The 14,501-nt window shown below is 45.5% G+C and overlaps 2 protein-coding genes across 9 annotated transcripts in view; one reads left to right on the top strand and one right to left on the bottom strand.

Moving 5' to 3' along the window:
* Window positions 1-288: 288 nt before the first annotated feature.
* On the bottom strand, window positions 289-1,227 carry LOC147689671 (sperm surface protein Sp17-like). Its single transcript, XM_086936576.1, has one exon. It carries the CDS (start codon window positions 890-892, stop codon window positions 419-421), a length of 474 nt encoding a protein of 157 aa, XP_086792702.1. The 5' UTR covers window positions 893-1,227; the 3' UTR covers window positions 289-418.
* A 205-nt stretch (window positions 1,228-1,432) lies between these two features.
* The window catches only part of PACS2 (phosphofurin acidic cluster sorting protein 2), a 521,350-nt gene continuing 508,281 nt past the window's right edge, over window positions 1,433-14,501 (top strand). For 4 of the 8 annotated variants that reach the window (XM_086937136.1, XM_086937139.1, XM_086937140.1 and 1 more), the window contains exon 1: window positions 1,530-1,788. In XM_086937136.1, coding sequence (XP_086793262.1) covers window positions 1,673-1,788 — 116 coding nt within the window. In that variant the 5' untranslated portion in view covers window positions 1,530-1,672. Of the gene's footprint in view, window positions 1,789-14,501 lie in introns of all 8 variants that reach the window. The other 4 variants (XM_086937135.1, XM_086937137.1, XM_086937141.1 and 1 more) reach the window with 4 other exon arrangements.

The raw sequence follows: 14,501 nt of genomic DNA on the forward strand, positions 1-14,501 counted from the left end.
TATAATGAGATTGCTGCCATAATTTGTTGCTGCATTACATGCACAAAAGGAACAAGTGGCTTTTGTTACAGGGCAAATAGATTTATGAAGCAACCTGCCACATGGACAAGTAGATATTTTATTAAATTCCACACCCCTGGGAAGAGAGTATGAATCAGACAAACGTTATAGGGAAAGAAGTAAATCATAGGTCTAACCGGCAATTTAAGATTACTCATGAGATTACCATCTGAGATTTAAAAAACGTGTTTATTAAACGATCACTAAACCCATCTGCATTTTGGCATTCGGATACAATACATACTTGTCAATGTCCCTCGATTGTTATTTTGCATATTAAAAAAAAGGCTAGCAGATGTATGAGCTTCCTTTATTTCTTCAAAATGCAGTTGATTTCGCTTTCCATTTCCATTGTGTTTTAACCTTCCCTCATTTTCTGTACTTGTTTTCTAGCAAGAAACCCTCTGATGTAAGACTGGATTATCACGGCAGCCTGGTTTCTGATGAGGTCATTTTCAGTATCAGGCTCCTGAAACTGTTCACTCCACTCGCTGTATTCCTCAAATGGCTGATCCTCCTCAATTTGGGTCTCTTCAATTGCCTCCTCAAGCGAAACAATCGTGGGACTTTCACCAAATTCGTCCTCGCTCCCACTTGCCGAAGATTCCATAAACGCGTGGCTATTATAAAATCTGTCCTCTGATTTAGCTCCCCATTCGGCTGGATCAAAGTCCGTTTTTTCTCGCTGTTCTAGTAATGTTGTAAAATACATTGCAGCAAAAGCAGGGAGATCATTTGGTTGTTCTCTTAAAACTTCTCTAGTTAAACCTTCGAGAAGATTTCCAAATCCTTGGGGGACGCGGTAATGAGTGTTTGAGAACGGAATTGACATGATTAACAGCCTATCGCCCTTGCTGACCGCTTGTGAAGACTGGCTCTTTGTACCTGCTCTCTTGCTCCCTTCGCAGCGTTTTTCTCTCAAGCTACCCGCAGCTTTTGAACGTCTTCGACTTTTTTCCTGCCTTTTTTTTAAAGGTTTTCCTACTTTTCCTGGCGTTAGAACGGCCAGGATAGTTTTCCTGAAGCGTTGACAGGCAAACACGACCGTTAATCAGAACCTTCCTCTGGAATGCCTTGGCGTCATTTCCGGTATACGTCCAATCAACCCTCCATACTCTGTCCAGGCAAAGGTTCCCAAGGATCAATTGTTTTGGGTCTCAACTCCCAAGCTCCGCCCAACTGGTCAGGGACGGGGTGGGGCACTGCTCAACGCCCCGCCCACCCCCAATCTGCTGTCTGAACTGCCTTTGGGTTGCGAGCAAGAGGAGAACTACCAACCAATGAGACTCAACAGAGAAAGGAGCTTGCTGTCCAATCGTGTTCTCTGTATCGCGGGGACGTGCACTCCGGTGGTGCGCGAGGACCTGCGACCGTAGTCAATCCTCCAGGAGCGCGTGCTGGGCGGGACGGTCTCGCGCTGGTGAGGGAGCGCGCGCCGCTGCAGCAGCAGCAGCAGCAGACAGGGCTGGCCGGGCTGTGAGCGCAGAGCACGGGTGGTGCTGGTGCTCTGCGCCTCGTACGGGGAGATGTGACCCGCTACCTCACTGCCAGGAGCGGACCCTGCACGGCACCAGCCTAGGACAGCCGGAGCCTCCGGGCAGCACCCGGCACCATGGCGGAGCGGGGCAGGCTCAGCTTCCCCGGCACTGGAGCCCTCAACAGACCCGTCCCCATGAACCTCTTCGCCACTTGGGAAATCGACGGCTCGAGTCCCAGCTGCATCCCCAGGTAAGACCCGTCTCCTTGTGCTGCACTTTACACTCATGTCATCCATCCGCCCTAGCTCTACCCGAAGACAGCAACCCAGATCCGGAGAAAGAACTATCACCACAAGTGCACCATCACCCCTGGGTGCACCATGTGTGCGAGTCAGCACCCCTGATGGTATGCAAGCACTGACTGTAGACCCCCGTATAGGAGCACCCATGGGTGCCCAAGATAAGAACTGACACTCAAAGCTGCAGTCTGTACTGGCAACACCAGCACCAACTGCAGCCAGCCCTGGAGAGCGCCCATGTGTGCACAGGGCAGGCGAGCCAGCTGCCTGGGCAAGTGGAAAGGCTCATACAGTGGTACCCTCCGGCCAGCTATACTCATATGTTGAGATTTACCTCACATGTGCACTTTAACCAGCATCCATGTATGCAGGTGAGAGGAAAACACTCAAGAGTGAACCTGGGGATAAAATGAGCATCGGGAGCTGCACCCCGGATTATACTGCTGAGTCAGTTATTTTGCTCCTCCATAAGGTCAAATTATCACTGATACTGTTATGGTTCACTTCCCTGTTTGTGATGTGTCATGTCTTGTGAATTATGCTGTGTAATCCCTAATCTGGTCGCCTGTCCCAGTGCATTCTATCGAATTATGTATGGTGGTCCGTGGTCCCCAGGGACTTTGTCCTTCTATAGAAATATCTTAAACAATTCAAGGTAGTGCCAACTGACATAGTTAGCGCTCATGCAGGTACAGCCGGTCACTTCATTCCCAGACAAGGAGCTGGGAAGGGAACAAGAAACCCAGCAGCTGGGGATGTCCACGCGAACGGCATTCTCAGAACCTCTGGCGTGCTAGGGCGGGGAACCTGAGCCTATTAGAACTACACTCATGACAGCCCCTCTCAATGCCCGCCGTGCCATAAATCCGATCCCGTGCACCTACTGTGAAGGCAGACCCAGCGCAGACGAGGTGCAGAACCCTGGTGGTCCCTCATTGACCACTTTATCTGCGGAGAAGGCTGTCCGCGTGGACGACATAGAATCAGCCAGTCACAGAGTTCTCCTTCATATTGGGATGTTGACTAGAGTCTAGAGTGCAAGCGACCCCGTTTTGTTGTCAGTAAAAAGTAGCAACAAGGGGTGTACCCTTCACCTGATGCCAATCATGCCCTTTAAGTTGTGGTACCCATCACGAAAAAGATCCAAAGGCCCGTTGTGTTGACAAAAAAGTCCTTGCAGCTGATAAAGGGATACCCAGTATCAGAATCCATGAAGTGAAGATGCTACGAGTTCTCACACCAGGAGTCAGCGTATAATCTGTGTTCAGATATTAGAAAAGGCCCTTAAGACGTTGAGATGGATGGATATGCTTGTTGGTGATTAAGTTCAATGTCTGTATGAGAAATCAAGACCCCTTTAGAGGTGAAGCACCACGTGCCAGCTTGTGGTAGGCAGCCAAAAGGTGGTGTCCTGGGTGGTGGCTGGTGAGTACAGACCTGGAAGGTGCCAAGGGTAATGGGCCGGATTGGGAGCCAGAGGTTAGCAGTAGTGTCTGCTCCCAAGCCATGGCTGATGTTTCCCAGGTCAACAGCTTTCTTTTGTGCACAAAATCAGCTATATGCTGCTCAGCTCTAGGCTAGAAAAATGATTTAACATGGAGCACTGTGACCAGGAAGATGTGGAGGTCATTGGACGGGGTACATGCAACCCTAGAATCCCCTGCACGCGATCAACTTGCTGATGCCACCTGAGCAGCATCTGACCAGCTGCCGTTTTGACATTTCAACCAATACAGAACATATTTATGGCTAAATGTTTAGATTCTAACAATGAACTGTTTTCCACAGCCTCTTCTATAGATGTTTTTACCTGTGCTACTTCTCTTGTATGAGGATGTATTTGTTCAATCTCTTTGGGTTGGATACGCTTACTTGGCACCGCAGTGCCCATCGAGGGGGCACCCTCCTTCTCGTGGGTGACGGATTTGCTCTGAGCTCCGAGGGCATCGCTCTTGGGCACTGAGAAGACATGGCACATGCTCCGACCATTGGAAGGGCCTCTCGATCATTGAGCGGGCATGCCATCGAAGCTGTAACTATTAAGGTGGCACCAGACCGGCCTGGGCACGTGCTGACTGACCCTGAGGGCATTTCTTACTAACAACCATCATTTCTGTTCATAGAGTTGAGGCAGCCACTGTTGTCTTTCGGAGGTGTGTTGATAGTTTAGTCTTTGCTGTGATTTGTTTTTGGGTGTTTGCCTTTACCCGGTGGAAATGCCAATGTAGTAGGTTCCCGTGTACACGCTCACAAACTTGTTGTAAGACTTGTGTCACGCAGCAATGTTTTCATCACACCTATACAGAGTATAGATTTACCTGTAGACTGTGCTGGTGGGATTCGGAAATTTGTACCCTGGGATTTTAGCATTGCTGTTTTTGCTCTATTTACATTTAGTTTATATTCTCAGTGTTTTGTTCACAGGGCATTAAAATGCATGTATGTTTTGGTTTGCGCGTGTAAGGTGTGCACTGACTCCCAGTGTTGTGGAGTGGAATGAACTCGTTTCTTCATGCCGGGCGTGCATGTGCTCTCTGCCGGTCTCGCCGCCACCTGTTCTCCGGAAATCTGGAAAGATGACAGGCCGTGAACTTCCTGCAGGGGTGAGACGGCGTGAACGGAATCTAGCCTCATACTGTCTCGCTCTGCAATCCGTTCAACCTCCGCTCTTACTTCACGCCCTCGTTATTTCACGTATGCGTGGTGCTTGCTATAGTTAGGGTGACATGCCACCATGCCCTATTTAGAGAACTTGAAATAAAAGCAAGCTCAGGGCCCGGTAATATTTGGGCGTAGGGTCTGGTGGCCGCCGTCCTGAGATGTTTGTAGGGCCGGGCATGCCGCGGTGGCCTGTGGGTCTCCGGGATGGAATTCTAAGCAGCCCGCGCTGCTGTGGCGATGAGCAGAGTGTACCAGCTGTGCCATTGTCTCTGATTCCATGGATCCCTGGGCTGTGAGGCCAGTGGTTGGCACACACTCCAAGTGAAGTCACACAAAATAGTTTCTGTGTTCGTGGTCTTCATTCCTGTACATTGTTAGACAGGGAATGAAAATATGAAGACAAAAAATGGGGTGAGGGTCTCTCCAAGGGGCGTGGACGATCTAATTGACGGCGTGGCTTAAAAAACGTAAGGCTAAATTCTGTGTTTAGCATAGTGTCCACCCTGACTGGTATTTTGCTGCTTCTGTCATTGCATCCAGATATATGATACAACAAGTAACATTACACCTACAAGAAGCCAGAACTATTGGCTTTGTCAATGATTGTTAGTTTCCTAAGATGAACAAGCAACAACTATGGCTTCGTTGTATAGAACATTGAAAATGCTTCAGTTCTGAAATTATGAGACTGTGAAAGAAATATTATGTTATTACATTAGAGACTGTGATAGGTGGTAATGCTGCAGAGTTAAGATTTTTTTTTTACCCTGATGGTGAGGGTAAAAACAGAGAGCCTGTTAGGGACCTGTCTCAGCACCTGCTCTTTAGAACTGCTGGTGCTCAGCACTGACAAGACCCGGCCCACTTAAAGCCCTGTTTGGCAAGTGCTTGGCATGAGGCAACTGTAAAAACAACAGTTGATAGACGGAATGTTGCACAATGGCAAAACATTCACCCCCAGTCACAGATCTGGGTTTAATCCATCGTTATTTTGCTCACCACACCACCCCAGTTCAGACATGGCCATATGCAAATCAGTCTTGACCCTGTGCCTCATGGGAACAGTCCAGCCCGAACTGCCAAGCCATGTCTTCCCTGGACCGGAATCAAGCATCCTAGGACCGGTTTCTGGCTATCAGCCTTCATCCGCCAGGATAGCTTGATTCCAGTGGCATGGAGAGCACGGGACTCACGTCTGAGCATACCCGTCCCACTCGGGGTGACAAATGCAAAAACAACAGTTGATGGACGGAATGTTGCACAATGGGAAAAACATTCACCCCCAGTCACAGATCTGGGTTTAATCCATCGTTATTTTGCTCACCACACCACCCCAGTTCAGACATGGCCATATGCAAATCAGTCTTGACCCTGTGCCTCATGGGAACAGTCCAGCCCGAACTGCCAAGCCATGTCTTCCCTGGACCGGAATCAAGCATCCTAGGACCGGTTTCTGGCTATCAGCCTTCATCCGCCAGGATAGCTTGATTCCAGTGGCATGGAGAGCACGGGACTCACGTCTGAGCATACCCGTCCCACTCGGGGTGACAAATGCAAAAACAACAGTTGATGGACGGAATGTTGCACAATGGGAAAAACATTCACCCCCAGTCACAGATCTGGGTTTAATCCATCGTTATTTTGCTCACCACACCACCCCAGTTCAGACATGGCCATATGCAAATCAGTCTTGACCCTGTGCCTCATGGGAACAGTCCAGCCCGAACTGCCAAGCCATGTCTTCCCTGGACCGGAATCAAGCATCCTAGGACCGGTTTCTGGCTATCAGCCATCATCTCCAGGATAGCTTGATTCCCGTGACATGGAGAGCACAGGACTCACGTCTGAGCATACATGCTGTGAAGGCACCTTTAGACTCATGTATGGGGTGCAGAAGCCCTTTACATAACACATGTAAATAAGATGTAAAATGAGTAATGTTCTATAATGCTATAGACGTGGTCACCTGAACCCCGTGAGACAGCTTTTCGGCTGTGATGGATATTGCGCAATATGCCTGTTTCTATGTTACGCAAACCATGCAATTCTTCCCAATGTTTTGACATCTATCAGTAATTTATAGGAGTGGTGATTTTTTTTGTGGGAATTCGTGAAAGACACTTGGAATAGTCTTATAAAACAATGTCACCCTTATTAACCTGTGATGGTTTGTTTAATATTACAATGCCTGAAGGTTTAGGCACTGCGCATGTCTAGAAACAGTCACAGATGGTCACATGCTACACATACACACCATGCTCGCAGGAGCACGTAGATAGTTGTCCCGCAGAATTATTGGATGGGAACTAGCAGAGTTCTCACTTCCATTTGCCGTTTATTAATTGAGTCTAGAAATATATATATGCTGCATATACAATGTGCAATATGTAACCATGGTTTTAGGGAAACAGCTGTTATTGAGCGTTTAATAATAGTCTCATTCCTGGCGGCTTCAACTGTAAGTATGAGGTTCTGTGCTATCTGGGTTGAGGCCTGTGTCTTTGCACTTCGTGACGATTGGGTAAGTAATTCTAAAATGTGCTTGCAGTCTGATGGTTCACATTGTGTGGCAGTGGTTACTGCAATAGGCAACTTTTTTTTCCTTCTCATAGGCTGACTATTGCATGGAAACCCAAATTAAGACATATATAACACTTGGGATTCTGTAATTCCTGTATAAACAGCAGTCACCAATTCCTTGATAATTGGTGATGCATCAGGTCCCCGAAATAAAGAAAAGAAGTCAGAGCTAGACTAGTATCAGAATTACAGTTGTGTTCTGACGTCACAATGCCTGCTGCCTGAGGAACAGACCATGGGGCATAATTGACGCTGCTGCTTAACTCAAAAAAATGAACATTATTTTTATTTGTTCTGCTCTATTTTAGTAGCTTACAATGACAAGCAGAGAGAATGTTTGAATTTGCTCTCCTCTGGATATTGAAAAGCTAGAATCTTTCTTCTTGTTTGTGGAACTCCTTGGTGACTTGCAATATCATTAAAATGTATAGCAGGGGGTACTTTATACCTAATAATATATATTTTCAAAGCAGTAACTATTCCAATATCGTCTCGGAAGCTTGTTTTAAGCAGATCATAAATAGTGCACTCAGTAAACACATCAACGCCTACAATAATCTATTATTGACACCCACGTTTTCAACTTAGCAAGCAGATCATAAATCAGCCTTTTCCGTCTTCACTCTCTGGGTTTTGAGATGAGCATAGAAGCCAAGAATATGTTTGATGGTATAATAGTGGCTGTTGTCCAAGCACAATGGGGGCGGACATGTGCTCAGTAAAAGCTTGCCAAATATATATAAGGGCTCAGATATGTTGATATTAATCTCTATTCCAGGTGAGCAGAGACACCAGTGTACAAGCTGCGGCGTCTGCAGAAAAGTCTTGTAGCCGGAGAACAGGAACTCCAGCTGCATGTATATCCAGTAGTGCCTATGGCTTCTGTTTAGACTTTCCAAACACCTGCAGCGTCAATCCAGGTCACGGAATGGAGGCGCATATATTCTCTTCCCTTTACTGTATTGTAGCATGAGAAGGCATTCCCAAACCTCGTGTTAAAGTAAGCATCCCCTTCAATAGAAAGTCCTCTGCTGAAGTGAAGGAAACCCTGCAAAAGTCTTGAAAATTAAGAAACGTGTTATGAAGGTTCGAAGAAACTTTCAGAACAACGCACTTATTTGGTGTTGGGTAAACCATGTGCCCAAATCCATTTCTTGTCCTTGTTTGACACCTATGGAGATTGTAATGTACGTGTCTCTCACAATCTATGAAGCATTGAGGTCCGTGTAGGTGGTTGAACTTGCACTGACTCCCTGCCTAAATCACCTAATGCCAAGTGGATGTCTGGCATCAAGTGGGGGTTGGAGGCACAGTATGCTCCAATATCTTCTTGGGTAAAACAAATATAAAATTAGCCTGAAGTGTTATTTTTATGTGGGTTTGTTGCCACCAGCAATAAATCTGATGAACACAGTCGCTGCCTATACTTGTGACTTTGACCATGCAGTATGGATGGATTGAGGTAGGTGCATCTTTAGCGTAAGACGACAGGAGTCACCTATTCAGCACGTGGTGGGTAGCTGGGCTAAACCTTCCATAATAGGGTATCGGAAGATGAAGTATACAGGCAGGGTGATGGAGAAGGGAGTGAGAAGGGCAAGTGTGCTGACACTGAGCCACCTAGGGATCTGGTTCCATGGCGAGTAGCCCTAGTCCTGCCTTTTCATATCTCAAATGTACACACATGCCCCAATAGCAGTGACTTGTCCCTGGCGCGTCTGTGCCTTACGTTAAATGAAGATATCAAAGTTGCAGGATTGTAAGGAACTCTCTTTCTAAACTCTCCTCAAGAGCACGGTTCGCCTTCTTCTAAATTTTGAACGTTGCCCTGAAATCTTTCTGTTAATAACTTCACTTTTGATGTAACATGGACGCCAGGTACCTAACTCGAGAAAGAGCAAGCAGATCTGGAGATGTGCCAGGGGGTATGCCACCTTCACAATGACCCTTTCACCACGCAGCACCATTACTGGGCTGTGTGGTTCTTGCCTGCCTGATCAACCCTGTACCACACAGCCTATTTTAAAGGTACCTTTGTAGTGCGGTACTACACAACACAAGCATGTTTTTGTACTAACTGACGTAGTACACACACAGGTGTCCATAAAATGCATCCTCAGTAGAGGAACATCAGTGGCATCTTTCACTGCATACACCTGCATTCCTCACAAACAGAGCCTGTCGCTTCATGTTAAAGGCAATCACAAACTGAAAGATGAGCACCCCTGAGTGGGGTCCCATGTGTAACTAAAACACCTCAAATATGATTCCATGGTGCAAAGAACACATTTGCAAATGTTAACTAAATGTACCAAATTAACCATATCCAATGATGTTTTCTCTTCCTTTACTACATTTAGTGTGGAAGGTACCAAAGACCCAACTTGTCCCTGCAAAGGACCCCGATCTAGCAAGATCTGACAGATCCCCTGTTCCTAAACCTGAACATGTGTGCTAGCATTGGGCAAGGGGGTTGATGCATCTTATCAAAGTTGCACTGTTTCCAAGGAGACCGTTCTAAAAATAAGGCCACCACTGGAGAAACTTTGCAGGGTGTTAGGTGACCGCTTCTCCTAGCGACCAGATACCAATTGCATGCAAGAAAACAGGATAAGAACCGTGGCATGTTATTGTGAAAATAAATAGTAAAGCCATAGAGTCTGGCAAATTAGTTTAATCCATAGTCACCTCACTGAATACGATTTCCACCTTTTCTGTCGTGGTAATGCAGTCAGACATATGGCAAACTAAGGGGAATTCTCAAATTCACACTCGCCTTTAGAGAGTGATTTTACCTATTTTTATTTGGCGTTTGTATTTAACTGTCCGAAGCACAAACAAAATATTTCTGCGCCATTGAGTTGACGGTACCAAGCTTTAACTCAAAATTGCAAAAAACTCCTTCATTGTCGTTGAGGAATGCGTTCAGGTATTGAGAGATCGGTGTCTGGTAGCTTCCAAAAGTGTAGTAAATGCTGATGCTTTTGCACCCAGGAAAATATCCAGAAGTTGTTCTTTCACTCTCTCCTCTCACAGTGCTTTGCTTTTTTTCTTCCCCAAGTTAAGTCACTAAGAGGATAATAGTTGGAGGCTAAAGGTGGACCCCAATCTGTTGCTCTCCCTTCTTGAGGATTTGATTGGGTTGGTAAACTCTTTTGGTTTTCTGATCATTTCCAAGGAATCGTGTCAAAGTAGCCCAGATTCTGACAGGAGGACATTAGTGTTTGCTTGTGCATGGCCCACTTTTGTACCGCTTTTGGCCTCCATAAGTGTGGCAGGGTATGCTCAGACGTGAGTCCCCTGCTCACTTTGCCACTGGATTCAAGCAAGCCGGGCTGAAGACGGCTGGAATGCCAGAAACCGGTCCCCGGAAGCTTGTTTCTGGTCCAGGGAAGACATGGCTTGGCAGTTCGGGCTGGACTGTTCCCATGAGGCACAGGGTCAGACTGATTTGCATATGGCCATGTCTGAACTGGGGTGGCAGAGTGGGCTAAAGCACGGTGATGGATTAAACCCAGATCTGTTGACTGGGTGTGAGTGTTTGATTGGTTCAGATGCTCCGTCCATCACCACCCCCTTTTGTACCTTGTTTGGCCACTTATGTACATCACGTGCCCGCAAAGATTGGTGGTTGGAGATGCGAAAGTATCCGGGTAGAGCAACCGATGTCCTGTCCAGGTGGCAGATAGACTTTGATCGAAAATATAGGAGGGATCCAGGGTAACGGATGTTATTGGGCAGTCAAACAAGTCTCGGAGAAGAACAATGCGTGCTCCAGAAAGATCTACATGACTGCATCCACTTACGGAAGTCTTTCCCACAGTAGACAATAAATATTTTTAGTAAACGTTCACACACCTCACAAACCAGTTCAGACTGACGACCAAGGCTCTCACTATGGGTGCAGTGATGCAGAGCAAATCTCATAGCATGTACATCACGGCTCTATTGCAGTCTAATAACACCTTTTAATCGTATAGGATTTTCTCAATCTTAGTGTAAACTTGTAATTGAAGGGTAATTTTGTTTACTCTTATATGGCTAGATGATGGTTGATTTCATGGTGAAAATCTTCAGCATTGAAGAAATTGTTCGCGCATGACTCCCTTTTCAAACTGTGAAATGAATACATTTTCCATTTTTAGGTCTGCCTTGATGACGCTGCTGCAATTGACATGATGTTACAAATTCTTTGAAAGATGCAAAAAGTTGGCTTTGGCTGTACGCTGAGCAGTATAGCCCTCTAATCTCATGCTATTGGCCTGACACTTCGTGCGTGCACTAGAATATATGGGGGGATATTTTTCAACTGAAAAGTATACTGTCATCACGTTTGTTTGTCACATTGAGTCCTTTTTTAGGTCTGGCTGTACAGAAGATGCCTGTGGAGCTTGTTGTAATCGATTCTTTAAAAGATCCATATTGTGGGCCAAGGCTCCACCCACAGGAGTCTGACTGTCTCATCCTATTTTACATCTGAAAAGTACACTCGGTCATCACACTGTTTGGCACATTTAATGTTTACCTCCTACACATCTTATATGCAGCAGACAGTCATTTTTCACATCTATTTTCCTAGAATTGGCATAGAAAATATGGCAGACTTTACTGCGATAAACAGCAGTTGTGCATGCAACTTATGTAAACACTATTTGTGAACTCCTGCTTGCATCTGTTGGCAAATTAAAGCCAGAACCATTTGTTGGCTTGCCAGCACTTACTTTTGTTGTTGCTTAGCGCGTTATGCTGAAAAACAAAAGATGTAATTCCTGTTTAATTTATTCAAATGCAGACCATCTGGTAAATGTTCCAAAAACCATGTAAATCCCCACATAATTCTGTAGGAGACTCTTTACATTTCTGCCCTCAGATAACATTTGTAGAATGAGCCATTGCTCAGCAGAGATGCACGTGCACTCCTTTGTCATTGCGCTGTGGTCCTGTTTGCGGTACTTCAGTGGAGGCATGGTGCTTTGCAGGAGTATAATAAGGTAAATTGACACTGCAGCAGTATTCCTGCACGGGTCTACGGTTCTTGCTTAAAGTTGATTCTCCCCATAGTGCTCTCCTTCGTACAGGCGTGGCAGTGGACAAATAATCTTTCTTGGGGTGGGAGGGGAGAAGGACAGTGATATATTGCATAGTATATATTTATAGTGCTTCGTACTGCTAATCTTCTGTTTTAACCACTATAATTGAGCCACTGGAAAGATGCGACTTTTTTGTGTGGCTAGAGCTTTTACTGCACAAATATGGATTTGTTGGATTTGTCACATAATTCACAATATACAGATTTTAATGCACATTATTTTGTTTCTTGCTCAAACGGATCAAAAGTTGCTAAAAATACAGCAACGTGTTGCTGCACAGTGGCAGGCCCTTCGCAAATATTGGCTGGTCGTCTTTCTTTTGCTTATTGTTGTATTTGGATGTCAGAGTGGTAATAATGAGATGAACCATGTGCCCAAATAGTGTTGGCATGTGAAAATAACAAAATAATGAGGTAATACCATCACAGAATGAGCCACATTATGATGCATGAGTTGCGTTTTCTTGCCTCATAATTTAGTACGCCCTTCTCCATAATTCTGGTGGCCCGGGTTATAGTAGGCAACACTATTACCCTGTTTAATGGTACTCCGTTTACTGACCTCACCCTAATGCATGCTTGTGTTAGCCCAGGCAGGCTTCAAGGCACTGACATGGAATCTCAAAGACGTCAGTTGTGAACATTTACCTCACTGAGCCATCTGGTGGCGGTCACAGGTCTCAGGTTTTGAAGCAAGGGTCATCTTGCTTATCCTTTCAGTATGATTTAGGGTTTTCATGTGTAAAAGCAAAAGCTCAGCTGATCCTCACTACAGAGAGTGTGTTGCCCATGTTGTGTTTAAGACTGTTTTCTCTCCTCTTTACTAATATGTGTGATCTTGGACAAATGATTTCATCTCCTGGTGCCCGTGTCTGCCAAAGTTAGGATTGCTTAGAAATGGCTAAATGCTGGTTTGAATGGAAATGTACATTTTAATGAGCGAGTCCGAGCGCTTGAAGCAATAATAGGCCTGGTGAGGAACCTCTGGAGGGGTTACTTGATCGAAGCACGACCTATTTGTTTCGTTCATGATGAAGGTGCTTGGTGAGTTCACTAAATGCAAGACTATTGATTAAATTAGCGCGTTTACTAAGTTATACCTCAGGTGGCCCTATGTTCAGGGCCACTGTAATGATGCCAGTTTTGCGGCTTCAGCATTTTCCACATCATTCCGGATTTGCTAAATTTGCCACATAATCCATTATCTGGTACATAATCTGAAGGTGTCAGCCAAAAAATTGTTTCTGGCACAAACGGATCAAAAGTTTCTGAAAACTCGGCAACACCTATTGCTGCACAGTTTAAGGCCCTTCAGAAAGTTGACTGGATACCTTTCTATTGCTTATATTTGGGTTATAAAGTGGTACTATTAAGGTGAAACCTTTTAACGGTTGGTTGGTTGGTTGATAGCTTTATTTCGATATGCAGATATCATAAAAGCATTACATATGTATATAAAACAGCACATCATAATATAAAAGACTTTTTGGAGTTAAAACAAGTAAAAAGGAAGTACATTTGTACATAGAATAAATTAATTAAGGAAGAATTAAATTGAAATGGAAAGTCTTTTTAAGCGAATCAACCATGCCCATTTTAAAAATTTGGAGACAGCACAGACTATGGGGGGGGGGGAAGTGTTAGTTAATAAAATGCGTAACGCCACCATATACTGGCGAGTTCCCAATTGTCTACAAAGAGGTTTGAGCCAACGACTTCTTGGACGGGAGTAATCGAGGCACTCAAAAAGGAGGTGTGCCACCGTTTCGGGCCTGGTGGAACATAGGGCACAATGGGGTGATACCTGCGCAGGCATATTCCATCTTGAGAGTAGGTCTCCTAAGGGTAAAGTACCCACTCTGAATTTGATATAGAGTGCCCGATCTGCTGGTAATGTGATCAAATCCAGATAGGGCTCAAAGGCAACCACGTCTTTGATTTTTAAATAAACAGCGGTGGAATTGCAATGACGTGGTTTGCCGATAAGCTGGGCCGAGACCCACTCCCAGTAGAGTTTTTTTTAGGGTTGCCTTCGGTGGGGTGGATTTTGTAGTCCAACAAGACCCCAAGCCCAGTTCCCCCCCAGGGGGTTTTTGATGTCCCTTAGCCACTTGATCTTATGCCAACCACCCATTCCCATAACCTCTGACAGGCCATCCGCGTAGGATTTCAATTCAGGGACCCTCCACAGGCGTGCCCATAAAAGGAGGGGCTGCAGGCGAGCCTGGTCCTTGATTGATTTACATCCCGCGTCCAAAAGCACCGGGACTGTTGGAGTACTCAAAGGAATGGCCAGAAGGTCCTTCAAAAATGTATTTTCTGCCTTGGATAAAG

This window comes from Lissotriton vulgaris, chromosome 9 (assembly GCF_964263255.1).
Source record: "Lissotriton vulgaris chromosome 9, aLisVul1.2, whole genome shotgun sequence".
Taxonomy (NCBI): Eukaryota; Metazoa; Chordata; class Amphibia; order Caudata; family Salamandridae; genus Lissotriton; species Lissotriton vulgaris.

Excerpts from the sequence above, each read along its gene's own strand:
- LOC147689671 (XM_086936576.1), bottom strand. The coding sequence starts at position 892 with ATGTCAATTCCGTTCTCAAACACTCATTACCGCGTCCCCCAAGGATTT.